The following is a 24,497-nucleotide window of genomic DNA, read 5'->3' on the forward strand; positions in this document are numbered from 1 at the left end:
TGTCTATCTGAGCGTAGTTGCGCTCGGCAGAAGACAGTGTTCTGGAGTAGTATGCAATAGGAACCTGAGTTCCATCAGCCCTGAGGTGACTCAGGACAGCTCCAACCCCGTAGGGGGATGCATCACAAGCGATGCACACAGGAAGAGACTCGTTGAAATGTGCAAGAACACTGTTAGAAGTGAGCAAGGCCTTTACTTCTTTAAAGCAAGCCTCATGTGCTTGTGACCACAGCCACACAGCTTGTTTGTCTAGTAGCCTGTGAAGAGGCTCAGCTACACTAGCTTTATGTGGAAGAAAAGAATTGTAGAAATTCAGGAGGCCTAAGAAGGCCTGAAGTTCGGCCTTAGACATTGGCCTGGGTGCTTCTAAAATAGCAGTTAGTTTGGATTCAGCAGGATGAATCCCAGCAGCATCAATTTTGAATCCCAGAAATTCAGTAGAAGGCACCCCGATCTTGCATTTGTCTTTTCTGAGCTTGAGGCCTGATTCCCTGAATCTTAACAGGACAGCCCTGAGTCTTTCAGCTAGAATATGTGTTGAGTCTCCTGCAATCAAGACATCGTCAAAGTAGGGGCAGACCCCTGGTATACCTCGTAGTGTGTTTTCCATTACGCTTTGGAAAATCCCAGGAGCGACATTCACTCCAAACTGCAGCCCTTTTACCTTAAAGGCTCCCCTGTGGGTCACAATAGTCTGAGCTATGGCAGCATCATTATCAACAGGCAGCTGTTGATATGCTTGAGCTAGGTCAAGCTTTGCAAAAACACGCCCCCCCTTTAGAGAGGCCAGGATGTGACTGACCACAGGAACAGGATAGGCATGTTGCTGCAATGCCTTATTGAGTGTGCATTTGTAATCAGCACAAATGCGAATGTCCCCATTTGCCTTTAGAGGCGTGACACTGGGGGTCTCCCATGGGCTGGAATCAACAGGTTCTAGGATTCCTTGTTGGATTAGTTTGTCTAATTCAGTGTCAATCTTACTTTTTAAAGCAAAAGGGACCCTTCTTGCTTTAATCCTAATGGGAGTGACAGTGGGGTCTAGCTTTAAGGACACAGGTGGTCCTTTGAATGTGCCCAGCTGGGGGCTGAAAACATCTGCAAATTCTTTGCAGACTTCCTGTAGGTCGAGTGTTTGTAAGCTGTTGAGTCCTGTGACGTGTATCCCCAGGGCCTCAAACCAATCGAGTCCTATGAGACTCGTTCTTTCACCCCCTACTACTAACAAGTCTAGTGGACCTTCAAAACTCTTGTATTGCACGTTAAGGGTGGCCTCCCCCTTAACACACACTCTTGAGTTCTGAAAATCTGTTAATACAATATCAGAAGGCCTTAACTTGGCCTTAGTCCCACTACTGGAACAAATCTTCCTAAATGTATGCAATGAAATGATGGAAAGGGCAGACCCTGTGTCTAGTTCCATAGATAATGGAACCCCTTGTAGCTTCACGTTGAGTGACAGCTTTTTCTTCATGGGCTTGTGTGTGCCTGTCCTACAAATGTTTCTACGCGAAGCGCAAAAACCTACCCTATTCTGGCTGGGGACTCTGGTACCCTTCAGGCGTTCTTCTTGAGGTTGTGCCTTTCGTCGGCCCAGACACACAGCTGCAATGTGCCCTTGTTTGCCGCATGCCCGGCAGGTAGCGGAGCGGAACTTGCAGTCGGTTCTCCTGTGGCGACCTCCACAGCCGATGCACTTGAGCGGAGCTGAAGAGCTTTCCTTCTGATTTTCTCCCTTCGCGGGGTGTAAGACGGTCGACTTCTTCGTCCGGATCCTCCTCGGAGTTTCGTCGGACGTCTTCTTGGTGCACGGACGCACCCTCTGCACTGCTTCTGATCGGCCGCATTTTCTTGACGGCGCCGCCTGCTGCTTCTTCCGCGGTGGCTTCCCTTAAAGCGTCTTGGAAGGATAATTCTTCCTTAGCGAAAAGTCTCTGTTGTAGCTCTCGATGCCTCAACCCGCACACGAATCGGTCCCTCAGTCGTTCCTCGAGGTCCGTGAACTCGCAGGGCTTGGCGGCCTTCCGTAACGCGGCGATGTATTCCTTGGCTGACTCCCCGGACCGTTGATCCCTCTGCTCGAAGGTGTGGCGCCATGAGATAACGGACACCTTGGGGTGGAAGTGGTCCTTCAGCAGCTTCTTCAGGTCTGCGTAGCTTACAGACTCTACTGGAACAGGTGCTGCAAGGTTTTCTGCGATTTCGAAGGCGTCTTGGCCGCAAGCGCAAAGCAGGGTGGCAGCCTTCAAGCTATCTTCCCTCACTTGGTTTGCCTTGAAGTAGTTCTCCATTCTGGATACGTAGGACTCCCACCGCTCTGGATGTGAGACGTCGAATTCCGCAAGCCTTCCGATTTTCGCCATCTTCGGATCTTCAGGAGACGGGTCTATCAGCCAGCCTACCCCCGAATGCGCACTGGATTGGCGGGCAGCTGCTGAGTCAACACCGTTCCTCTTCCGCCGCTCAGGACTCCTTGGGTAAGCTTACACTTTTTCCTTTCCAGGTAGTGCAAGGCATCCCACCTTCGTCGCCAGTGTTGCGTCCTTGGCGGGAAAACAGACACGAGAAGCAGCTGGAGTTCTCAGGTTCTTTTATTCAGCGTTCAGCTTACAGGAAGATGGCTTCAGCTCAGCCCAAACGCCTCACAGCCTCTTATATAGGCAACTCCCGGGTAAATGGGTTACTTTTCCCGCGCCAGCACACGCGCATGCGCACGGCGCTGGCGACAGCCTGTCTGGTCCCGGGCAGCTTTGCACCTGCCCGGGACTGCCTGCAAACGCCCGAGCCGTTTGCAAGGCTCGGGACATAACACTTGTTATGGTATTTTTTTTTTGTATAGTAGTGTAGGCCAGTTTTTCTCCACCTTGGCAGTTTGAAGATGTGTGAACTTCAACTCCCAGAATTCCTCAGCCAGCATAGCTTGAAGATGACATCCACACTTCTTCAAACTGCTAAGGTGGAGAAACACTGGTGTAGGCCTAACATCAGGCCTAATAATGTACAGGTAGTTCTCAATTTACAACAGTTTGTTTAGTGGCTGTTCAAAGTTGGAATGGCATTGAAAAAAGTGACTTATGACTGTTTTTCATACTTATGTTCATTGCAGCATCCCCATAGTTGTGTGATTAAAATTCAAATGGTTTGGCAACTGGTTCATATTTATGACAGTTGCAGTGTCTGGCATTATGTGATCAGTTTTTGCAAACTTCTGATAAGCAAAGTCAATGGGGAAGCCAGATTCACAATGGATTAATTACCAAACTGTTATGTAGGAAGTTTTAAAATGGAAATGTAGCACTTGTTAAAATGGCCACTTAAACTTGCCTCTTATGGGACAATCAATTTAAAGCTAATTGTGTATAAAAATATAATCACATGGCATTTTATTCTACTCTATAATTTCTTCATTTGTTTCTTTCCAAATCAATGTACATATACATATTCCCAATCAGGTTTTACTTTCAAAGAGTTTGAATGGTATACAGAATAATGACAGCAAAAGGCCGTGTGATATAAAGTATTTAGCTATACAACAGTAAAAAAAAATATCTTAACAAATGCCAGTGATCAAAAACTGAATCTTGTAATGTTTTGTTCTTGGGATTATTGATGAGCGTTGCTGTCTAAAATAGCGACTGTTTATTTAATGACTGTTCAAAGTTACAACAGCACTGAAAAAAAATGACCATTTTTCACACTTAAAACTGCTGCAACATCCCTGTGGTCACAAGATCAAAATTTGGATGCTTGGCAACTGAACTTATATTTATGACAGTCGTGGTGTCCCAGGGTCATGTAGTCACCTTTTGCGACCTTCTGATAAGCAAAATCAAAGGGAAAGCCAGATTTATTTATCAACTCTGTTACTAATTTAACAGCTGCATGGATTCACTCAATAACTGTAGCAAGAAAAGTCATAAAATGCGGAAAAAATCACATAACAAATATCTTGCTTAGCAACAAAAATTTTGGTCTCAATGTAGTCATAGTTTGAGGACTACTGGACCAGTTGTTATTAGACTACAAATCCAATCATCGCAACTACTGGCCAGACTGTAGCAGAACCTACACGCTAATGTAACAACTGTCACACCTCTGCCTTAAAACCAAGCTGAAGTTTGGTTCTTTAAAGCAGGGGTCCCCAGCCCCCGGTCCATGGACCAGGACTGGGCTGTAGTGTGCTAGAAACTGGGCCGGGCAAACAAATGAAGCCCCATCTGTGGGGTGCAGGCAGCACATGAAACCACGCCCCTTCCGGTCTGTGAAAAAATCTTTCTTCACTTCACAGTCCCTAGTGTCCCGAAGATTGGGGGCCACTGCTTTAAAGAAATGTTGGGCTGAAAATGCTTCACCTACGGATATTATCAAGGCATTCAATTAAACAGTCCAAAATCTTGGCATTTTCCCTGATAAAGTTATACATCCATTATTTGTGGATTTCTCATTGCAGGTTTTGCATACCTTTTAAAATGGGTGATTGCTTAGAAGGCCCATGTCCTTCGGAGGCCCCATCTGCAGCAGGGGAATTGGCAGGAGGGAGCAGCGCATGCACTAAGGAGATGACCTTGGAGCAAAAACAACAGGTACAACTTCAGAAATCTCCAAAGTGTTTATAACTTGCAGAAAATGTTTTGTAATTCACATTTAAAGATAAAAAAATAGGTCTTGCTTTTCATTCATAGGTTATCCTTTTCTGTTACGAATCTCTGGACATTTTTTTTCCTGGAATTTGGTATTGATATAAATATACTTCCTAATATGTAGTTGAATAGTTGTGGGGCATTGGCTACATATTTTCATACAAAGTGCTTCCATTGCTCAGCCCACAAATAGTTTACCCATATTCTTAGAGATAATGTTTGTTCATTTAGATAAGATTGCACCAGAACATATGCTTCATTTCAGACTTCCTTAGTGTGTGCATCCATTGTGGTGTTCAGATCATTCTGCAATTATTGGTGCAAGAAAACAAAGAGTGTCCAAATGTTCACAAGCTGGGCTGAGGCTGTGATGTATAAATCTCTTCTGATGCTAACTTTTTAGCTCCATTTATATACCCTACAATACTGAGTCACTAAGCGAGAGCTGCACAATTTAAGTCTGACCAAAGCCTTTTATCTACATCTCCTTTCTGGTGGTCAAGACTCTGTCCTATTTTTTTATCTCTTAACATACCCACAGCTCACAAAAGGTCTAAGATAAAAGTCAGAAAAATATTTCATTAATATTGTAATATATAAAGCACTAGCCTATAAACTTACTGTGATTTTAAAATTAGCAACTGCTGATAAAAGTATTCTGTGAAATGTATGTACAATACTGTCATACGTAATAAAACTGAAATGCATAGAAATCTGAGATACATAAATACTCTTAAGTTATTTTCATTTATTAAAGTATCTTATCAAAGTGAGAACTGGACATGGAACCACTGATTGGTTCAAAATTGGAAAAGGAGTCCGGCAAGGCTGTATACTGTCACCCTGCCTATTTAACTTATATGCAGAGCACATCATGAGAAAGGCAAGGCTAGATGAATCAAAAGTTGGAATTAAGATTGCTGGGAGAAATATCAACAACCTAAGATATGCAGATGATACCATTCTAATGGCAGAAAGTGAAGAGGAACTAAAGAGCCTCTTGATGCGGGTGAAGAAGGAGAGTGCAAAGGTTGGCTTGAAACTCAACATTAAGAAAACCAAAATCATGGCATCCGGCCCTCTCAAGTCCTGGCAAATAGATGGGGAAGAAATGGAGGTAGTGACAGATTTTATTTTTCTGGGCTCCAAGATCACCTCAGGTGTGGACTGCAGCCAAGAAATTAAAGACGCTTGCTCCTGGGGAGGAAAGCTATGGCAAATCTAGACAGCATACTAAAAAGCAGAGACATCACCCTGCCAACAAAAGTGCGTAGAGTCAAGGCCATGGTTTTCCCAGTTGCAATGTATGGATGTGAAAGTTGACCATAAGAAAGGCTGAGCGCCAAAGAATTGAGGCCTTTGAACTATGGTGCTGGAGAAGACTCCTGTGAGTCCCTTGGACTGCAAGGTGTTCAAACTGGTCAGTCCTAGAAGAGATCAACCCTGACTGCTCTTTAGAAGGCCAGATCCTGAAGTTGAAACTCAACTACTTTGGCCACCTAATGAGAAGGAAGGACTCACTGGAAAAGGGCCTAATGCTGGGAAAGATTGAGGGCAATAGAAGAAGGGGACGACAGAGAATGAGATGGCTGGATGGAGTCACTGAAGCAGTAGGTGTGAACTTAAATGGACTCCAGAAGATGGTAGAGGACAGGAAGACCTGGAGGAACGTTGTCCATGGGGTCGCGATGGGTCGGACACGACTTCGCAATTAACAACAACAAATCAAAGTGTAAAATAAATATATGTCATATCATATAGCAGATGAAAAATACCTACATATAGTCAACTTGTATATCCATTTGAAAGCATTATGGAATCTTCTGAGCCATATTTATTTAATGGTATTTTTATGATAATATTCTTAAGATTAAAATGGTTTTTCCTCCCTGGATATTGCTGTTAAATATTTAGTCTCATGTACAAGAGCTCACATTAAGAAAACCATTAAAAAAACCAAAATCATGGCATCCGGCCCTCTCAATTCCTGGCAAATAGATGGGGAAGAAATGGAGGTAGTGACAGATTTTATTTTTCTGGGCTCCAAGATCACCTCAGATGGGGACTGCAGCCAAGAAATTAAAAGACGCTTGCTCCTGGGGAGGAAAGCTACGGCAAATCTAGACAGCATACTAAAAAGCAGAGACATCACCCTGCCAACAAAAGTGCGTATAGTCCAGGCCATGGTTTTCCCAGTTGCAATGTATGGCTGTGAAAGTTGGACCATAAGAAAGGCTGAGCGCCAAAGAATTGAGGCCTTTGAACTATGGTGCTGGAGAAGACTCCTGCGAGTCCCTTGGACTGCAAGACGTTCAAACCGGTCAGTCCTAGAAGAGATCAACCCCGACTGCTCTTTAGAAGGCCAGATCCTGAAGTTGAAACTCAAATACTTTGGCCACCTAATGAGAAGGAAGGACTCACTGGAGAAGGGCCTAATGCTGGGAAAGATTGAGGGCAATAGAAGAAGGGGACGACAGAGAATGAGATGGCTGGATGGAGTCACTGAAGCAGTAGGTGTGAACTTAAATGGACTCCAGAAGATGGTAGAGGACAGGAAGACCTGGAGGAATGTTGTCCATGGGGTAGCGATGGGTCAGACACGACTTCGCAATTAACAACACAACAACAACAAGAGCTGACATAACAATCTATGTAGTATACACAGAGCTAAATATTGCTGAGAAGAGAGGAAGAAGTGTGCATTCATTCTCCATCTCTTTCTTTTGAACTTCTGTCAAAGTTAATGGGATGTCTGTTTATGAAATAGTGTTCTAGACCATCTATCTTATTTTTTCCATGCTTTAAGTCCAAAGTCTTAGACATGGATGGTTTTTATCCATTTTATCCATTTCCTCTGACATGTTGCTTATGTAATTTTGGAAATGTTTCTTTGCCATACTTGAGTTAATGTTAATGTATTTCTAATACTAAAGTTCTATTTATATATATATATATATTTCTACATTATTAGAGCTAATTGATAAAGCTCTTCAGGTTGGCTGAAATCTATTCTGGCATTTATTAATTGAAAACAAGAATTCATTTTAGCTATATTTTTCAACCATTCCCTTATTTTATAAGAATTAAAACATTTTTATGTTTAAAAAAAAGTCAGAAAAATAGAGACCATCCTAGCTCGTGCAGTTAGAAAAATAAAAGGAACAGAAAATATTGTTTGGGGATGGTAATGCAAACATGAACCATTCAAAATTGCAATCTCCTTATTTATCTTTAGCTTTTGCTCCAGTGTCTTCAGCTGCAGTACCACAAATTATTATTTTTTCTGCAGCTACTACCAATTTCAGATGGTATTGCAAAAGCAGCCTTTTGCTGTAGATTTGTCATGTTGACGTGAGATAAGTTAATACAATTCTACTCTCTGCATACACCTTGATTCAGTGCCATCCATGGAATGACATAAATTTCTTTTAGGCCTTCTGGTCTATTGCCTGACTATAGTGCAAGACAAAGACAAACAGTTTTTCTTTTTCTTTTGTCCTCTCCCCCGCCAAGGGGTTCTTAGAATGATCCGAATTATCTCATTCTTATCTTGTTCTCCATTCAAGGCCCATGTAATTATTCATAAAGCGAGGGTGCCATTTCCTGAACACTGTGTAGCTTTAATTTATAGGAGTATTTTGCAACTGAAGAGCTTTGAGTAGGAAGCCATTCCAAGTGTGCTGCAAATAAAAAGAATAAAGAAAGAAAGTAGCTTTTGGATACCTGATCTGGAGCTTTTGTAGCTGTTCCTGTTCAGGCTATTTTAGCATTAGTTTTTCTTTCCCCTGGTGTTTAGTATTATTTTCTGCGTTCTCTTTACTAGCTTTTCCCCTGCAGGCAAAATCTAGTTGGGCAGCACTTTATACTGGTACAGCATAAAACCACTTGAGCAAATAGCAGGACAAAATAGAAATCCCAAGCTAGATAGATAGAAAGGCAGACAGACAAATAGATAGACAGGTAGATCGATATTGGTGGGTGCCCAATCAATTCCCAGAGAACCCAAGTCACAGCTACCTTTGGTCAACAATACTTATTGATATTTTTGCATATGCAGGGAATAGCCTGGGTACCACATATACCAGTGGTGGCGAACCTATGGCATGGGTGCCAGAGGTGGCACTCAGAGCCCTCTCTGTGGGCACACGTGCCTTCGCCCCAGTCCTATGTCTTCAGCTGGGTTTTATAAAACCTTTTCGCTTTAGGCCTCTGCCACCATGTGCAAAAAAAAATATGTTCAAACAATCAGTCAATTTCAACTTCTTGCGGGAAAAAAAAAGATCTTGCAAAGTTGGAATTAATTGAACTTTTTAGTCCCACCCAGTCTGCATTACCACCGCAGCCACACCCACCCAATGGCCACACCCACCCGGCACCCGACGATGCATAAGTGGGTTTTGGGTTGCAGTTTGGGCACTTGGTCTCTAAAAGGTTCGCCATCACTGACATATACCATCTTATGACATATACCACCTTATCAGCATGCACTTTCTCCTGTGCCAGGGATAGGCAACCTTGGCTTTTTTATGATTCATAGACTTCAACTCCCAGAATTCCTGAGTCAGCCATGCTGAGCGGAAAGGGAGAGGTTTCGAAGCTGAGCCATGCTGGCTCAGGAATTCTGGGAGTGGAAGTCCACGAGCCATAAAAGAGCCAAGATTGCCTACCTCTGTCCTATGCCATGGCCACTTCCAAAATCTGATTAAAGCAATGTTTATCAACCTTGGCAATTAAGATACATGGTTGAGAAACACTGGGTTACAGCATTCTATGGCATCCCATCTATTACTGCCCTTACTTTAGCACCTGTTAGCTCCTGATATGCTTATGATAACTGTTGAGTCCTTGGCGAAAAGCAGACACGAGAAGCAGTTGTAGTTCTCAGGTTTCCTTTTATTCTGTGTTCAGCTTACAGGTGAAGGCTTCAGCAACGCCCAAAAGCTCCCAGCCTCTTATATAGGCAATTCCCGGGTCAATGTGTTACTTTTCCTGCGCCAGCACCCGCGCATGCGCACAGGTGCTGGCGACAGCCTGTCTGGTCCCAGGCAGCTTGCACCTGCCCGGGACTGCTTGCAAACGCCCCGAGCCCGTTTGCAAGGCTCAGGACATAACACCCCTTTCCCCCGGGCTAAGACTACTACCAACATACAATTATTTCTTGATGCAGTGTTCTACTCCCCAGTGCTCCTACTGTTTACTGGCTTTTGTTTAGCAAGCAATGTTATGTAATCCTCTAAGTACTTAGGAGATTTCCTTGCTCTCTGTGACCTTCTCAGCTCTGGGTTTCTGACAGGTGTACCCTGACTGAAGGGAGACGTGAACCTGTTCTCCTTATCTTGCCTTGGTGTCTTCCAAGGACTGTGCCCCAATGCCTGGCCTGCTTGCTCGCCCACCGGGCTCGTCAGGCCAGGGCTTCTGTCACTTTGTGACCTGGTTGACCTGCCTAGCTGTAGGCCCTCGGGCCCCTTGAAGTGATAGCCACTGCTGGGCGTCTCTGTAGAATCTCCTAGGTCCGTCCAAGACCTGTCAGGAGGCTGTCCATTCCCTAAACCCCGTTCTGTGTCCGGGCTCGTGTGCGTTTCTGTACCTTCCCCAAACTCAGTTACTCCCTGATTTGGGCTAGAGGTGTTGCGGTCGGGACTTGGTTCCTCGACCACCTCCCTATATGTTTGACCCCCTGTATGACTTGGGGTAAGGTCAGGCCAACTCTGGGGATTATGTGCCAGCTCTCTTGCGGGGTATGATTTATTGGGATGCTCCCGGGTATCCTCCCTGACTGGAGTACTGTGCTGTGCAGGTGAATAGTGATTGTACCCCCGGGGTGACTCCCTGGCTGGAGTAGGCGTGAACGCCTGGTAGTTGGATAGGCTCTTAGAATTCCTGTTTGGGGCACTCGCGGAATCTTGGAATGGGCCGTTTGTGGCTCCATCATTGGAGGTGGGCAGCAGCTCGTGCTCCTCCCTTTGCTCTAAAGGGTCCCCCTCCCCCCCTGGAAAAGACCCAGGAGTCTCATCTGAAAGATCCCGCCTAGGGCGGAGTTGGTCGATGTGCCGACGCAGGACACGACCGTTGTCCAGGGCTACCTTGTAGGATAGAGGACCTGTGACCTTGGAAATAGAAGCGGGGACCCATGTATGACCAGGCCCGTAATTGCGAGTCCAAACCGGGGCACCCACAAGTAGTTGTCTAGATGCCCTAGGATGTGAAGTAGATGAAGGCAGTCTGTCCGGATGCAACTGGTCAGCTTCGTAGTAAGTTTGCGCCCCCAGCGAAGTTCAGCTGGGCTTCTCCCTGTAGAAGTGGACGGTGTGGTGTGGTAAGAAAGGAGAAAGTCAGCCAACCTGTGATGCCAGTCCCCATAGGTGAGTCTTTTCAAGGCGTCCTTTGTGATGTGGACCATGCGTTCAGCCATACCGTTGGTGGACGGGTGGAAGGGTGCAGACGTGGCATGACGAATCATGTTAGCCTGTAAGAAAGCTTGGAATTCGGAGGAAGTAAATTGAGGGCCGTTGTCAGACACGATGACATCTTGGAGCCCGTGTGCAGCAAAAATCCCCCTCAGTACCTGAATAGTCTTTGCAGTGGTGGTGGATGAGACAGGTACAACCTCAAGCCATTTTGAATGACTGTCAACGAGGACCAAGAAGAACTGGCCCTGAAAGGGCCCAGCGTAGTCAATGTGCACCCTAGACCATGGGGACTGTGTATCCTCCCATCTATGCACAGGAGCTTGGGGCATCTCTGGGCGAGAGCGCTGGCACAGGTGGCATGCATGCACCTTAGCCTCAATGTCCTTATCTAAACCAGGCCACCACAAGTGGCTGCGCGCAAGGGCCTTCATGCGAACAATGCCAGGATGACCCTCGTGGAGGGACTCTAAGATCCTAGTCCTCATTGAGGTGGGAATGACAACTCTGTTTCCCCAAAGCAGACAACCCTGAGAAGTGGACAACTCGTTCCTTTTGGACCAGAAACTCTGAAACTCAGGACTAGGGCAGTGCTCAGGCCATCCAGACAAAACCCAAGAAAGGACACGTGAAAGTGTGTGATCCGTGCCTGTTTCAGCAGCAACATCCCTGGCATTCAGAGGGGACTCGGGCAAGGCTTGGATGGATAGAATGTTGACAGCTGGCGCAGGGTCAGCTTCTACTACTGGCAGGGGCAATCTACTGAGGCCATCAGCATGGCCCATTTCCTTCCCAGGCTTGTGGAGTAAGGAAAAATCATATGCAGACAGAAAAATAGACCACCTAAGCATTCTAGGGGAAATGATTTGGGGAGTTTGTTTACGTGTGGTAAACAGTCCCAGCAGAGGCTTATGGTCAGTGAAGACCATGAAATGCCTGCCATACAAGAAATCATGGAATTTTTTAATTCCAGCAACAACAGCCAGAGCCTCCCTGTCTATCTGAGCGTAGTTGCGCTCAGCAGAAGACAGTGTTCTGGAGTAATATGCAACAGGAACCTGAGTTCCATCAGACCTGAGGTGGCTCAGGACGGCTCCTACCCCGTAAGGGGAAGCATCACAAGCGATGCACACAGGAAGGGACTCATTGAAGTGTGCAAGTACACTGTTAGAAGTGAGTAAGGCCTTGACCTCATTGAAACTAGCCTCATGTGTTTGTGACCACTGCCACACTGCTTGTTTGTCTAATAGCCTGTGAAGAGGCTCAGCTACACTAGCTTTATGTGGAAGAAAGGAATTGTAGAAATTCAGGAGGCCCAGAAAGGCCTGAAGTTCGGCCTTAGACTTTGGCCTAGGTGCTTCTAAAATGGCAGTTAGTTTGGATTCAGCAGGGTGAATCCCAGCAGCATCAATTTTGAACCCCAGAAATTCAGTAGAAGGCACCCCAATTTTGCATTTGTCTTTTTTGAGCTTGAGGCCTGTTTTCCTGAACCTTAACAGAACAGCCCTTAGCCTTTCAGCTAGAATGTGTGTGGAGTCTCCTGCAATTAAGACATCATCAAAGTAGGGGCAAACCCCCGGTATGCCCCGTAGTGTGTTTTCCATTACGCTTTGGAAAATCCCAGGAGCGACATTCACTCCAAACTGTAGCCTTTTTACCTTAAAGGCTCCCCTGTGGGTCACAATAGTCTGAGCTATAGCAGCATCATCATCAACAGGCAGCTGTTGATACGCTTGAGCTAGGTCAAGCTTTGCAAAAACGCGCCCCCCCTTGAGGGAGGCCAGAATATGACTGACCACAGGAACAGGATAGGCATGTTGCTGCAATGCCTTATTAAGAGTGCATTTGTAGTCAGCACAAATGCGAATGTCCCCATTTGCCTTTAGAGGCGTGACAATGGGGGTCTCCCAAGGGCTGGAATCAACAGGTTCTAGGATTCCCTGTTGGATCAGTTTGTCTAACTCCGTGTCAATTTTACTCTTTAAAGCAAAAGGAACCCTTCTTGCTTTAATTCTAATGGGAGTGACAGTGGGGTCTAGTTTTAAGGACACAGGGGGTCCCTTGAATGTGCCCAGCTGGGGGCTGAAGACATCTGCAAATTCTTTGCAGACTTCCTGTAGGTCGAGTGTTTGTAAGCTGTTGAGCCCCGTGACGTGTATCCCCAAGGCTTCAAACCAATCGAGTCCTATGAGACTCGTTCGTTCACCCCCTACTACTAATAGGTCTAGTGGACCTTCAAAATTCTTATACTGTACGTTAAGGGTGGCCTCCCCCTTAACACACACTCTCGAATTTTGAAAGTCTGTTAACACAATGTCAGAAGGCCTTAATTTAGCCTGAGTTCCACTGCCGGAACAAATCTTCCTAAATGTATGTAAGGATATGATTGAAAGGGCAGACCCCGTGTCTAGTTCCATAGTTAATGGAACCCCTTGTAGCTTCACCTTGAGTGACAGCTTTTTCTTGATGGGCTTGTGTGTGCCTGTCCTGAAGATGCTTCTTCGCGAAGCGCAAAAACCTACCCTATTCTGGCTGGGGACCCTGGTACCTTTCAGGCGCGGTTCTTCCTGAGGTTGTACCTTTCGTCGGCCCAGACACACAGCTGCAATATGTCCTTGTTTCCCGCACGCCCGGCAGATAGCGGAGCGGAACTTGCAGTCGGTTCTCCTGTGGCGATCTCCACAGCCAATGCACTTGAGGGGAGCTGCAGAGCTTCCTTTCTGATTCTCTTCCTTCGTGGGGTGGAGACGGTCGACTTCCTCGTCCGGATCCTCCTCGGAGTTCCCTTGGACGTCCTCTTGGTGCACGGATGCAACATTTGGACTGTTCCTGATCGGCCGCATGTTTTTGACGGCGCCGCCTGCTGCTTCTTCTGTGGTGACCTCCCTTAAGGCATCTTGGAAGGACAAGTCTTCTTTGGCGAAAAGCCTCTGTTGTAGATCTCAATGCCTTAAGCTGCACACGAATCGGTCCCTCAGTCGTTCTTCGAGGTCCTTGAACTCGCAGTGCTTGGCGGCCTTCCTCAATGCGGCAATGTATTCTTTGGCCGACTCTCCGGATCGTTGATCCCTCTGCTCGAAGATGTGGCGCCATGCGATGACGGACATCTTGGTCTGGAAGTGCTCCTTCAATAGCTTCTTTAGATCTGCGTAGCTGACAGACTCTAATGGGACAGGTGCTGCAAGGTTCTCTGCGATTTCGAAGGCGTCTTGACCGCAGACACAAAGCAGGGTGGCAGCCTTCAAGCTATCTTCCCTCACTTGTTTCACCTTGAGGTAGTTTTCCACCCTGGCTACATAGGACTCCCACCGCTCTGGATGTGAGACGTCGAATTCCGAAAGCCTTCCAACCTTTGCCATTTTCAGGAGACGGGTCTATCAGCCAGCCTACCCCCGAATGCGTACTGGATTGGCGGGTAGCTGCCGAGTCAATGCCGTTCCGCCGCTCAGGACTCACTTGGGTAAGCTTACACTTCTTCCTTTCCAGGCGATGTAAGGCATCCCACCTTCGTCGCCAGTGTTGAGTCCTTGGCGAAAAGCAGACACGAGAAGCAGTTGTAGTTCTCAGGTTTCCTTTTATTCTGTGTTCAGCTTACAGGTGAAGGCTTCAGCAACGCCCAAAAGCTCCCAGCCTCTTATATAGGCAATTCCCGGGTCAATGTGTTACTTTTCCCGTGCCAGCACCCGCGCATGTGCACAGGCGCTGGCGACAGCCTGTCTGGTCCCGGGCAGCTTGCACCTGCCCGGGACTGTCTGCAAACGCCCCGAGCCCGTTTGCAAGGCTCGGGACATAACAATAACCATCTAAATATTCTATTGCTCCTGAATCTTTCATTCATTTCTCTAAAACCACTGACAAACAATTGATAAATCTTCAGATAGAACTTATTTTCCCAAAAAATATCATCCAATTCCCTAGCATCTCTGTCCAGTGCCTCCTATTTACAAAGCTGGACAGAACAGGATTGCTGTTTACCCGGCACCTGCACAATTTCCTTGAAACAGCCATAATATCCCTGTAAGTTTGATTTACAGATGACTGGAAAGAGCTGTAACTTCTAAAGCAGGTTCTTTTGCATATTGAATAATTAGTAAAATGCATTAATATATTTATACTCCAAATGAACATGGTCTGAGAAAAACATAGTAAGGTGTAGTATGCACACTTACCCACTTCCACTATTTAACACAGACAAATTGCCTCTATTTTTCTGAGCTATCCCACCAAATGTTGAATAAATGCACTATTTACTTATGGGTTGCAAGATTCCTCTATCCAAAAATTTATTAACAGCGTAGGCAGCATGACAAGATAACTAGGATTAAAATATCCGTCCTAGAAAAGCTATGCCTATGCTTATAAGCTGTGTTTGTCTGCTAACAGAGAATTAGCACAAACAGATTAACTAATTCTACTTTATTGTAAAGGTACATTAACAGAATCTTGCAAGTCTGCTAATATAAATCTCCCACCATCTCTTTTATAGCCTGAGAGATTAAGGAGGTTTCTTTCTGAGTTTCTTTCTCTAGCCATTATGCAGCTTCAGGCTATGTCCTCTCTTATCTGATTATTTCCTAGGCAGCATCTCTTCACCCCTTCTCTCAAGGTCATTCCCACATACTGCTACAATTATGGATTAGCACACTATGTGAACTACTACCTGTGAAGTTTCTGAAATGTCTATCTTATATAAATTGCAAGGACAAGGCATTCAACCCTTACCTGGTAGGTAGAATAATAATTTCTCCAGTCAGACTTCATTTTTACCAGGAGACAATAAGCACTCTGAGTTTGAGTAATGCTGTATATTAGACAGTACATGAGCATAGAAAGACTTCTGCTGGAACACTTTGAGGTTTATTGCTTCAATCATACAATGCTGGGTGCATAAATTGCCTGAGGCAAGCTTCATTTTATTTCTGGCTTATTTTTAAAGTCTCAAACATGTACAAGTAAATGTGTCCTAAGACCTGAATAACTGTGATGCAGGTTGATCTCCCATATGCTGTATAAACTTGCTCAGATATGGAGTCTTTCTCTATGATAGCAAATGTTTAGCTGCAGCAGGACATGCCAGATAGAGAAGTAAGGCTCCTTTGCTGTGGTGTTTGCCTTCTGGAACAAAATCCTCACTGAGGTTTGTACCGCCTCCATTCTGACATTTAAATGAATCAATAATATCTGGTTCTTCCCACAGGGCTTGGGCTAGAGTGGATGGTGGATCCCTTGTTGCTGAGCAAAGTATAATTCTTGATGCTAAGAAAGAGTAATTTTATGAGAGCAATGGTCAGAGGCAGAAATATCTTTTGGCAATTTAAAATTGATCCACTATAAATTATGCTTGGTTTACCTCCGATGTATTCAGCATTTTTCCTTTTGTTCTGTGAATAATTATAATGTGATGTTTTGGAGAATCTTTAGATTATATATCAGGAAGTATCATGAAATCTCATAAAGTATCATGAGTGTGTCAGTATGTTCTGTGTAGCTCAATTAGTGGGATGCTGATAACACTATGCTAGTTGCAAATTATTCTCTGAATTAGAAATCTTACCTTGCATATGATAATGTGAGCATACTTGGTATAAAAATGGTCTTTGATTGCTCCTGCATGTGTCAAAACTGCCCAGTATAGGATCAGTTCCACTAAGAGTGGTAATGTGGTCTATATATCACTAATAAATGTTATATAAAAGTCCTGATGGATCAGTGCCAGGATGGGGCATGGAAGTACAAAACTATAGGCCAGTGATGGTGAACCTTTTAGAGACTGAGTGCCCAAAAACTGGCCCTGCTCCTGCTCCACCCCCTGCCCCGCTCCTGTCCTGCCTCCATCCCTCACCCCACCTTCCCGCAGGGCCACTCACCTCCTCCAGGGCCTGCCGCAGATTGCCCAGGCAGCCCAGCAGCGCTATGGCAGTCATGCCTTCTACCCGCGCCCTGCAGCATCAACTGTGCACGATGGGGTGTGAGGGAAGAGTCTTATCTATGCTGCCTGGCTGCCATGTCCTTGGCTGAGCTGCTCCGCGTGGGCCATGCTCAGGGGTGACTCTCTTTCAGGAGGGCTGCTGGAGAGGAGGGGTCATGGGGGGAGGTGAGGCTGAGGCAATGGAACATGTGCCCACAGAGAGGGCTCCGAGTGCTGCCTCTGGCACCCATGCCATAAGTTCGCACCACTGCTATAGGCCCATTTGATAATGAGCATAGATTATAAAACGTTGTGACTTGGAGTGTCAGAGGAATAAATGTTTAATAGAAAAGTGAGTGAAAGAAGTATGCTGAAGTAGTTTCACACAGATAGAACAAAGGAACATTAAATAAAACAAAAAACAAAATCTGGAGACAGGATGAATGAAAAGGAAAGGGAAAGACTGAGGAAATCATGGATGGGGTTGATGATCTTCAGAAACAAAGAGAGAAATTAAGAACAAAAGGCAGTATATGAAATGGTATATGAACACGATGGTAGCAAACATGATTTGCAAGGATAGAAAAGTATTGAGTGGTGTGAATGATACTGAAATAAATTACATTTAGCTATGTTTCTTTTTTTAAAAAAAGCATGCCTTTCTTTTTTTAGTTTACTGTTTCTTATTTATTTATTTATTTATTTATTTGTGAGACTTATATACCGCTTTAAGTGCAAGCACTCTCTAAGCGGTGTACACCAGTAAGCAATATATATATATATATATATATATATATATATATATATATATATCATATATATATTGTTTTCTGAGGTTTTCGCGGGTATTTGTATGTAGGTCTTTGGTTGTTCGGGTTTTCTCCCGCGTAAAATTGGAAGTGTCTTGGCGACGTTTCGACGAAGTCCCATTCGTCATCTTCAGGCTGGTGTTTTCAGCTTCGTGCTTTGAGCAGCAATGTGTGGTCTTAGCTGTTTCTTCCTTTTAACTGCCAGTGGGGGTATGAACTGATTGGGTGGGAGCTTGGCTGTGTTCTGATTGGGTGGAGGTGTGTTCTGAATGGTTAGGGGCTTGGCTGTGCTCTGATTGGCTGGGGGAGTGTTCTGTTTGGTTGTGCTCAGGTTAGTCTGAGTTGCAGAGGGGTTTAAGATTTTGGGCTGCCTTGCTATTTTTTGGCTTCGCGTTCGTGGTCGTGCCTCCTCTTCATGGAGGGTGTCAGTTTGCTTCATGTATGGATTGGAGGGGTTTAAAGTGGCTAATGATGCAGCTGTGGTCTGGCTTCTGGTTTGTGGTCGTGCCTCGTCATCGGTGTGGCTTTGGGTTTGTTTTTTGCGTGGATGTGTGGTGGTGACATCCTGTGTGGTTTTTGTGAGTGTGGGTCTGGTATCATTTTTTGTGTTAGGGAGTCGTTTGTCAATAATCTAGCCACATGGGAAAGAAAAACTGGACAACTTCCTCACAAACCTCAACAACACCCCAAAATACAGTTCACCATGGAAACAGAAACTAACAACCAACTTCCCTTCCTGGATGTCTTAGTCTACAAGAAATCCAATGGCTCCCTAGGACACACCATCTACCAGAAGAAAACACACACAAACCGCTATCTGCACGCTCTCTCACACCACCACCCAGCACAGATCAACTCTGTAGCCAAGACACTCATCTCCAGAACAAAACGCTTAGCTGACGAACAACACCTAAAACCCGAACTACACACTCTCACCAATGTACTAACATCCAATGGATTCCATAGAAATAAGATTACAAACCTAATCCAAAAAGAAACCCCCACTAAAATCCAAGACAAAGAACAAGAAAACGGCAAAGCCCTCCTCCCATACATAAAAGGCACCACAGAAAGAATCAGTAAGATCCTCCATAAACACAACATCAAAACAGCATTCTGCACAAACAGAAAAATATCCACCATCCTTAGAAACCCCAAAGATAAAATTGAATTAGAAAATCAAGGAGTATACGAAATCCCATGCACCACTTGTCCCACCACATACATCGGACAAACCAACAGAAGAATAAGTGCACGCATTGAAGAACATAAGAACTCAGTCAAAAAAGAGGAACCAACATCTTCCCTGGTCCAACACCTTAAAGCCACAGGACATGAAATTGACTTTAAAAATACCAGAACCATTGCCAAAAGTGAACATTTTAATAACAGAATAATCAGAGAAGCCATCGAGATAGAAAAACGCCCACACAGCATGAACAAGCGAGATGATACCTCCCGCCTACCAGCCATTTGGAAACCCGCCCTTATTGACAAACGACTCCCTAACACAAAAAATGATACCAGACCCACACTCACAAAAACCACACAGGATGTCACCACCACACATCCACGCAAAAAACAAACCCAAAGCCACACCGATGACGAGGCACGACCACAAACCAGAAGCCAGACCACAGCTGCATCATTAGCCACTTTAAACCCCTCCAATCCATACATGAAGCAAACTGACACCCTCCATGAAGAGGAGGCACGACCACGAACGCGAAGCCAAAAAATAGCAAGGCAGCCCAAAATCTTAAACCCCTCTGCAACTCAGACTAACCTGAGCACAACCAAACAGAACACTCCCCCAGCCAATCAGAGCACAGCCAAGCCCCTAACCATTCAGAACACACCTCCACCCAATCAGAACACAGCCAAGCTCCCACCCAATCAGTTCATACCCCCACTGGCAGTTAAAAGGAAGAAACAGCTAAGACCACACATTGCTGCTCAAAGCACGAAGCTGAAAACACCAGCCTGAAGATGACGAATGGGACTTCGTCGAAACGTCGCCAAGACACTTCCAATTTTACGCGGGAGAAAACCCGAACAACCAAAGACCTACATATATATATATATATATATATATATATATATATATATATATATATATATATATATTTACATTGCCCCCAACAATCTGGGTCCTCATTTTACCTACCCCGGAAGGATGGAAGGCTGAGTCAACCTTGAGCCGGTGAGATTTGAACCGCTGACCTGCTGAACACAGTCAGCTAAAGTGGCCTGCAGTACTGCACTCTAACTGCTGCGCCACCTCGGCTCATTACTTTTCTTACTTTTCTGCACTCTGCATAATGCTTCTCATTGCATAAAGAGAAGAGCATGATGAAAATTATTGTTGATATAGATATACATAATATAAAAATATTGCCTACACTGAATAGTAGTGAATCATTAGGATTTGAAACAGATATGTTTCTTAGTCATAGGTAGCCAGGTGTTGATTTTGAGACCCTTTGCACGACAAAGCTAAAAGCTAATGTTCTAAGGGACATATTAATTGAAACATATAATTACTTCATCCTGTTTGCTGCAGGAGCAGCCTAACATTGCTTTTGGTTTTTCTGCTGTCGAAGTGGTACAACTCAATTCTTGTAGTAAAGACCAGCTACCATGCCTCAGAGCTCTGTCCAGCTGCTGAAGTCTGCTGTGAACTTGTTCTCTTTTTAGCCTGTCATTGGATGTTGATCCCTATGGTCACTCAGGCTTGACTTCGACAAAGACCAGACATCTGCTCTACAAAGCCTTTTATTTGGTCTGTTTTTTTGACACAGAAATAATCCATCTCCCAGAAGACATTTGGACTTTTTGAAGAACATAGGCAGGACATTGATAGTCCCATAGGAAATAAATAAATACAGTACTTTCAAAATCTGGCTGACTGGCCAATAGGAGAGAATGTCTACAGTCTTTAGCCCTACCTTGCCATACATTATCGAGAACAATTGGAGGTGGTGTTTTTGTTGATAGGGATGAAAATGAAGCTGGTGAACCCATCAGTCATTATCTTGAATTTGTAAGGACAGCAACACTCCCTACCTTGCTACTGAGTCACAGTAAGCATGACTATGGAGGCCACACAATTTAAATCAACCCTTCCCCTTTGTTTTCTTCTTCCCCTGTCACCCAAGGGTTACGAAGTGAAATGGGAAAATGTATTGTTTGTGAGATATGAGTGTGTGTTTGGCACTGTTGAGGAATTTTGCCAAAGTAAGGAATACAACACTGAGAAAAACCATGGTTATTGCATTGATTATTGGATGCATGTTGTAGGAAAAAAAGGATCCCCGACCAATGGAAAAGTAAAGCTTTTTTAAAATAGAAGTTGAGGGCTACAAGGCAGAAAATCCTAGGGATCTGAATGGCTGGTCAGTTGTGGGAAATTGGGCAGGTTTTGTCCCCATTCCTGTGGTGAATTCTATTGTCAGGCAGAGCGGGGTTTTTAGGCAAAGAGAGGAACTGGGTTTTACCTAGGTTATATCTAAAATACAAGGGGGGGCAGGGGGGCGGGGGGGGGAAGTCTTCATTTTGTTTGTTAGGTTCATTTTTTTCCACTACAGGCACAGTAGGAGAGTCCTGCTAATCAGTGCAGAACCAGAGAGGGACATGTTAGTAGCAGCCTCAGCTAGCTATTAGAATCCTTAACCTTACTTCAGTATGATGTAATTCAGATGGACTAAATAGATAGCTTATGCTGAAAATGCTATTTTACAAATGAAATAATAGGAGTTGAGTTCTTTCTGCCTTTTTAGCAGATCAGGTAAATTGAATCTAATGTAATTTGTCCATTCCTCTAAATTCATCTGATGAAGTATCTGCAATCCATGGTGAATAGATTATCTAGAATCCAAAAATAGACATTCTGCTTTGAGCTACACAGGAGATAAATAATGATGGCTTCACCAAATTTGATTCACTAATAGATCACATATAATTCAAAATTACAGACGGGCTACAATGTTATATTTTTTAATCTTTAATCAGCATTAATTAAAAGGGAATTTGAGTTTATGTTTTAGCAGAAATTACTGTGAAAAAGACTGCTGATTTGCAATTTAATTGCTGGTTTTTTAAAGCTTCTGTTTTCATTTAATGCTGAATTCATAAACGTAATAGTGAACATGTTATCTCTGTAACCACTAGCATGTTTGTTCACAGCAACAAATTGAACGACAGCTAAAATGCTTGGCATTTCAAAATCCAGGACCTCTGCTGGCAGATTTCAACCCAGAAACTCGGGAACAACAAAAGAAAGTCTGTATGTCAATGATAAACCAGGATTGTTTTAATACTACAAAGAAGTAAGATGATATATCCATATTCTTCCTATATTTTAAATTAGCTTTGAAAATAGAAATTTGCAGGGTTATTTAATTACCATCAGATGCTTAAAGCTCCAGACTAATGCATGTCTTCTTGAAAGTTCTACTGCAGTTAGTGGTATACAATCTATCCATAATTACCATGATTGCTACAATTATGACTATTATGAGATTCGCTTATTTAAGCATTTAAGACAGAATAAATCTGCTCAGTATTAAATTATAGGTCATTTGGTAGATTAAGGGTGTAAAATTGGTTTAGAGCTGAAGGCTGTATTTGGTCATAGAGAGGAGTAGTATGTACCATACTACAAGTGGGTGGAGCCTAGACAAATACAAATATTGTTCTAAATTTAGTGTATTATGTATACACATATACATACGCATGCACACACATGTGTGCACATACACACAGAGAGAGAATATTACAATAAAATACAATTAACATTAATAGTATGCAAAGTTTTCTGGATTTCAAAAAAATTTCAAATTGTTTCATATTCAGAATCTCTCTTCTAAATTCCGAAGATTTTTTTCTTCATAGGAAAATTTAAGGAACAAGAGTAAATTAGGAGAGTTATTGTGGAATGCTGCATATAGATTTTGTTCTTGTCCTTATGTATTTTATTTAACATTTCTAAGAAACCACAGAAAAAACATTCAGCAGTGTAGAAGTGAACTTCAGTATGCCGATCGATAGTTCTATGTAGTTTTGCATCTAAATGGGAATCTTAAAAGGTTTTGAACCAATTCTGGAACCCTAATAAGTGAAATTGTGATCATTAAGTAAATACCCTGCTTATAAATGAGAACCCATTCTTCTGAATGGGTGGTTTTTTTTTTTGCCAGCAAAAAGGATACAAATCATGGTCAAGTCATCACAGGATGCTGTGAGCTAGTTGCCAGGTGTCTAAAATGTGATCACATGATCGGGGGGGGAATGTCATGATATTTTATGATGGTCAGAAGTGCTTTACTGGCTGGCACCCATTCTGGGCCCGTCATAAGTTTGAATGGTTGTTAAGGGACCAGTCATAAGTCAACAACTACCTGTATGCAGTCTTCAAAACTATAGCCACATGCCAGTTTTTATCTCTAGTTAGTTTCGATGGGAATTAAATTTGCTATCCGGTCTATGTGGCTGGCTGTTTTCCACATTAGCAATCTGGCAATCCTCTGCTTAATTAGAATTTAATTTGCTGCTCTGCATGCCCTGCTTTTAAGACTTATGCAGCTGATCAGAATCCTAATAGTTCTCTTTTCCAGTGGGGATTATTGCTTTCATATTAAAAAAGTGCATATCCTAACAGCACACAATCTGGCACATCACTGCTGCCATTTATAGTTTATCTGAGTTAAAAAATATTCCCATGCTAAGCAGTCCTGAGGAACCATCTGTCAAAGCAATTTTCTTCCTTCTTTTTTAAATAGATTCTCTTGTAATGCTGCGTTCCTTTCTGAGGTAAAGATAAAAGTGTTTTTTATCTGTACATTAAAATAGTATCATAGCGGAATTCTGGAGATTTTTTTTTTTGCTTTGCAGTGCATTTTTACTTTTTACTTCATATTCTAACAATCTAACAAAGTTCCTCTGCTATTTTATAGGACTCTGAAGAAATATGATAAACACGGTCATCTGATTTCCAATAAAACAGATTTGTGTGATTGTCTAGAGAAGAACTGCCTGGGCTGCTTTTACCCTTGTCCTAAATGTAATTCAACAAAGTGTGGGGCGGAATGTCGCTGCAACCGAAAATGGGTCTATGAGCAGATTCAGGTGGAGGCTGGCCAAATCATTCGATTTCCATTTCGAAACAACTAGATCACATTATGTTTCCTGATATTATTTTTCTCGCTTTTGTAAAGAAAAAGGGCATTTTTATTTTACAAATAAATGCAGGGTTGTTGTTCAGTCACTAAGTTGTGTCTTTGCGACCCAATGGACCACAGCACACCAGCCCCCCCCCCGTCTTCCACTGTTTCCTGGAGTTTGCCCAAATTCATGTTCATTGCATTGATGACACTATGTAACCATTTCATCCTCTGCTGTCCCCTTCTCCTTCTGCCTTCAACTTTTCTTAGCATCAGGGTCTTTTCCAATGAGTCCCTTTTTCTCATTAGCTGGCCAAATTATTTGAGCTTCAGCTTCAGTATCTGTCCTTCCAAACAATAGTCAGGTTTTTTTTTCCCCTTTAGAAAAATGTAGGTTGCCATACTATTTGTTGGAAGGAAAATAAATAGCTTAAATCATACAAGGAAACTTGGAAAAGTACATGTCTTGAGGGCAAGATGGCATAAGAGAACCATGATTGGAGTGAAAGGAGAAGATAGTTTGATAGCAAGAGCATCAGGAGAACCTTGACAGGAGAACTAGAAAAAAGGTG

At 43.7% G+C, this 24,497-nt stretch overlaps 1 protein-coding gene across 2 annotated transcripts; it reads left to right on the forward strand.

The window, feature by feature from the left end:
• Positions 1–2,939: 2,939 nt before the first annotated feature.
• Positions 2,940–24,033, forward strand: LOC120310847 (ARL14 effector protein-like). Of its 2 annotated transcripts, XM_039349709.1 has the most exons (5): positions 2,940–3,004; positions 4,451–4,583; positions 15,626–15,772; positions 21,950–22,092; positions 23,719–24,033. In XM_039349709.1, exons 1-5 carry the CDS (start codon positions 2,997–2,999, stop codon positions 23,933–23,935), a joined length of 648 nt encoding a protein of 215 aa, XP_039205643.1. In that variant the 5' UTR covers positions 2,940–2,996; the 3' UTR covers positions 23,936–24,033. The 2 variants fall into 2 exon arrangements, with proteins under 2 accessions (XP_039205643.1, XP_039205653.1); XM_039349719.1 differs by lacking the exon at positions 15,626–15,772.
• Positions 24,034–24,497: the final 464 nt, after the last annotated feature.

The sequence above is a fragment of the Crotalus tigris genome, unplaced genomic scaffold (genome assembly GCF_016545835.1).
Source record: "Crotalus tigris isolate CLP2741 ecotype Arizona unplaced genomic scaffold, ASM1654583v1 scf7180000017565.68056, whole genome shotgun sequence".
NCBI classification, from domain to species: domain Eukaryota; kingdom Metazoa; phylum Chordata; class Lepidosauria; order Squamata; family Viperidae; genus Crotalus; species Crotalus tigris.

What these genes read in the sequence shown, in the direction of transcription:
- LOC120310847 (XM_039349709.1), top strand. An exon ending in CCTTGGAGCAAAAACAACAG is followed by an intron (nt 4,584 to 15,625) that starts GTACAACTTCAG and finishes ATTATTTCCTAG; the next exon opens with GCAGCATCTCTTCACCCCTT. An exon ending in TGTTTTAATACTACAAAGAA is followed by an intron (nt 22,093 to 23,718) that starts GTAAGATGATAT and finishes GCTATTTTATAG; the next exon opens with GACTCTGAAGAAATATGATA.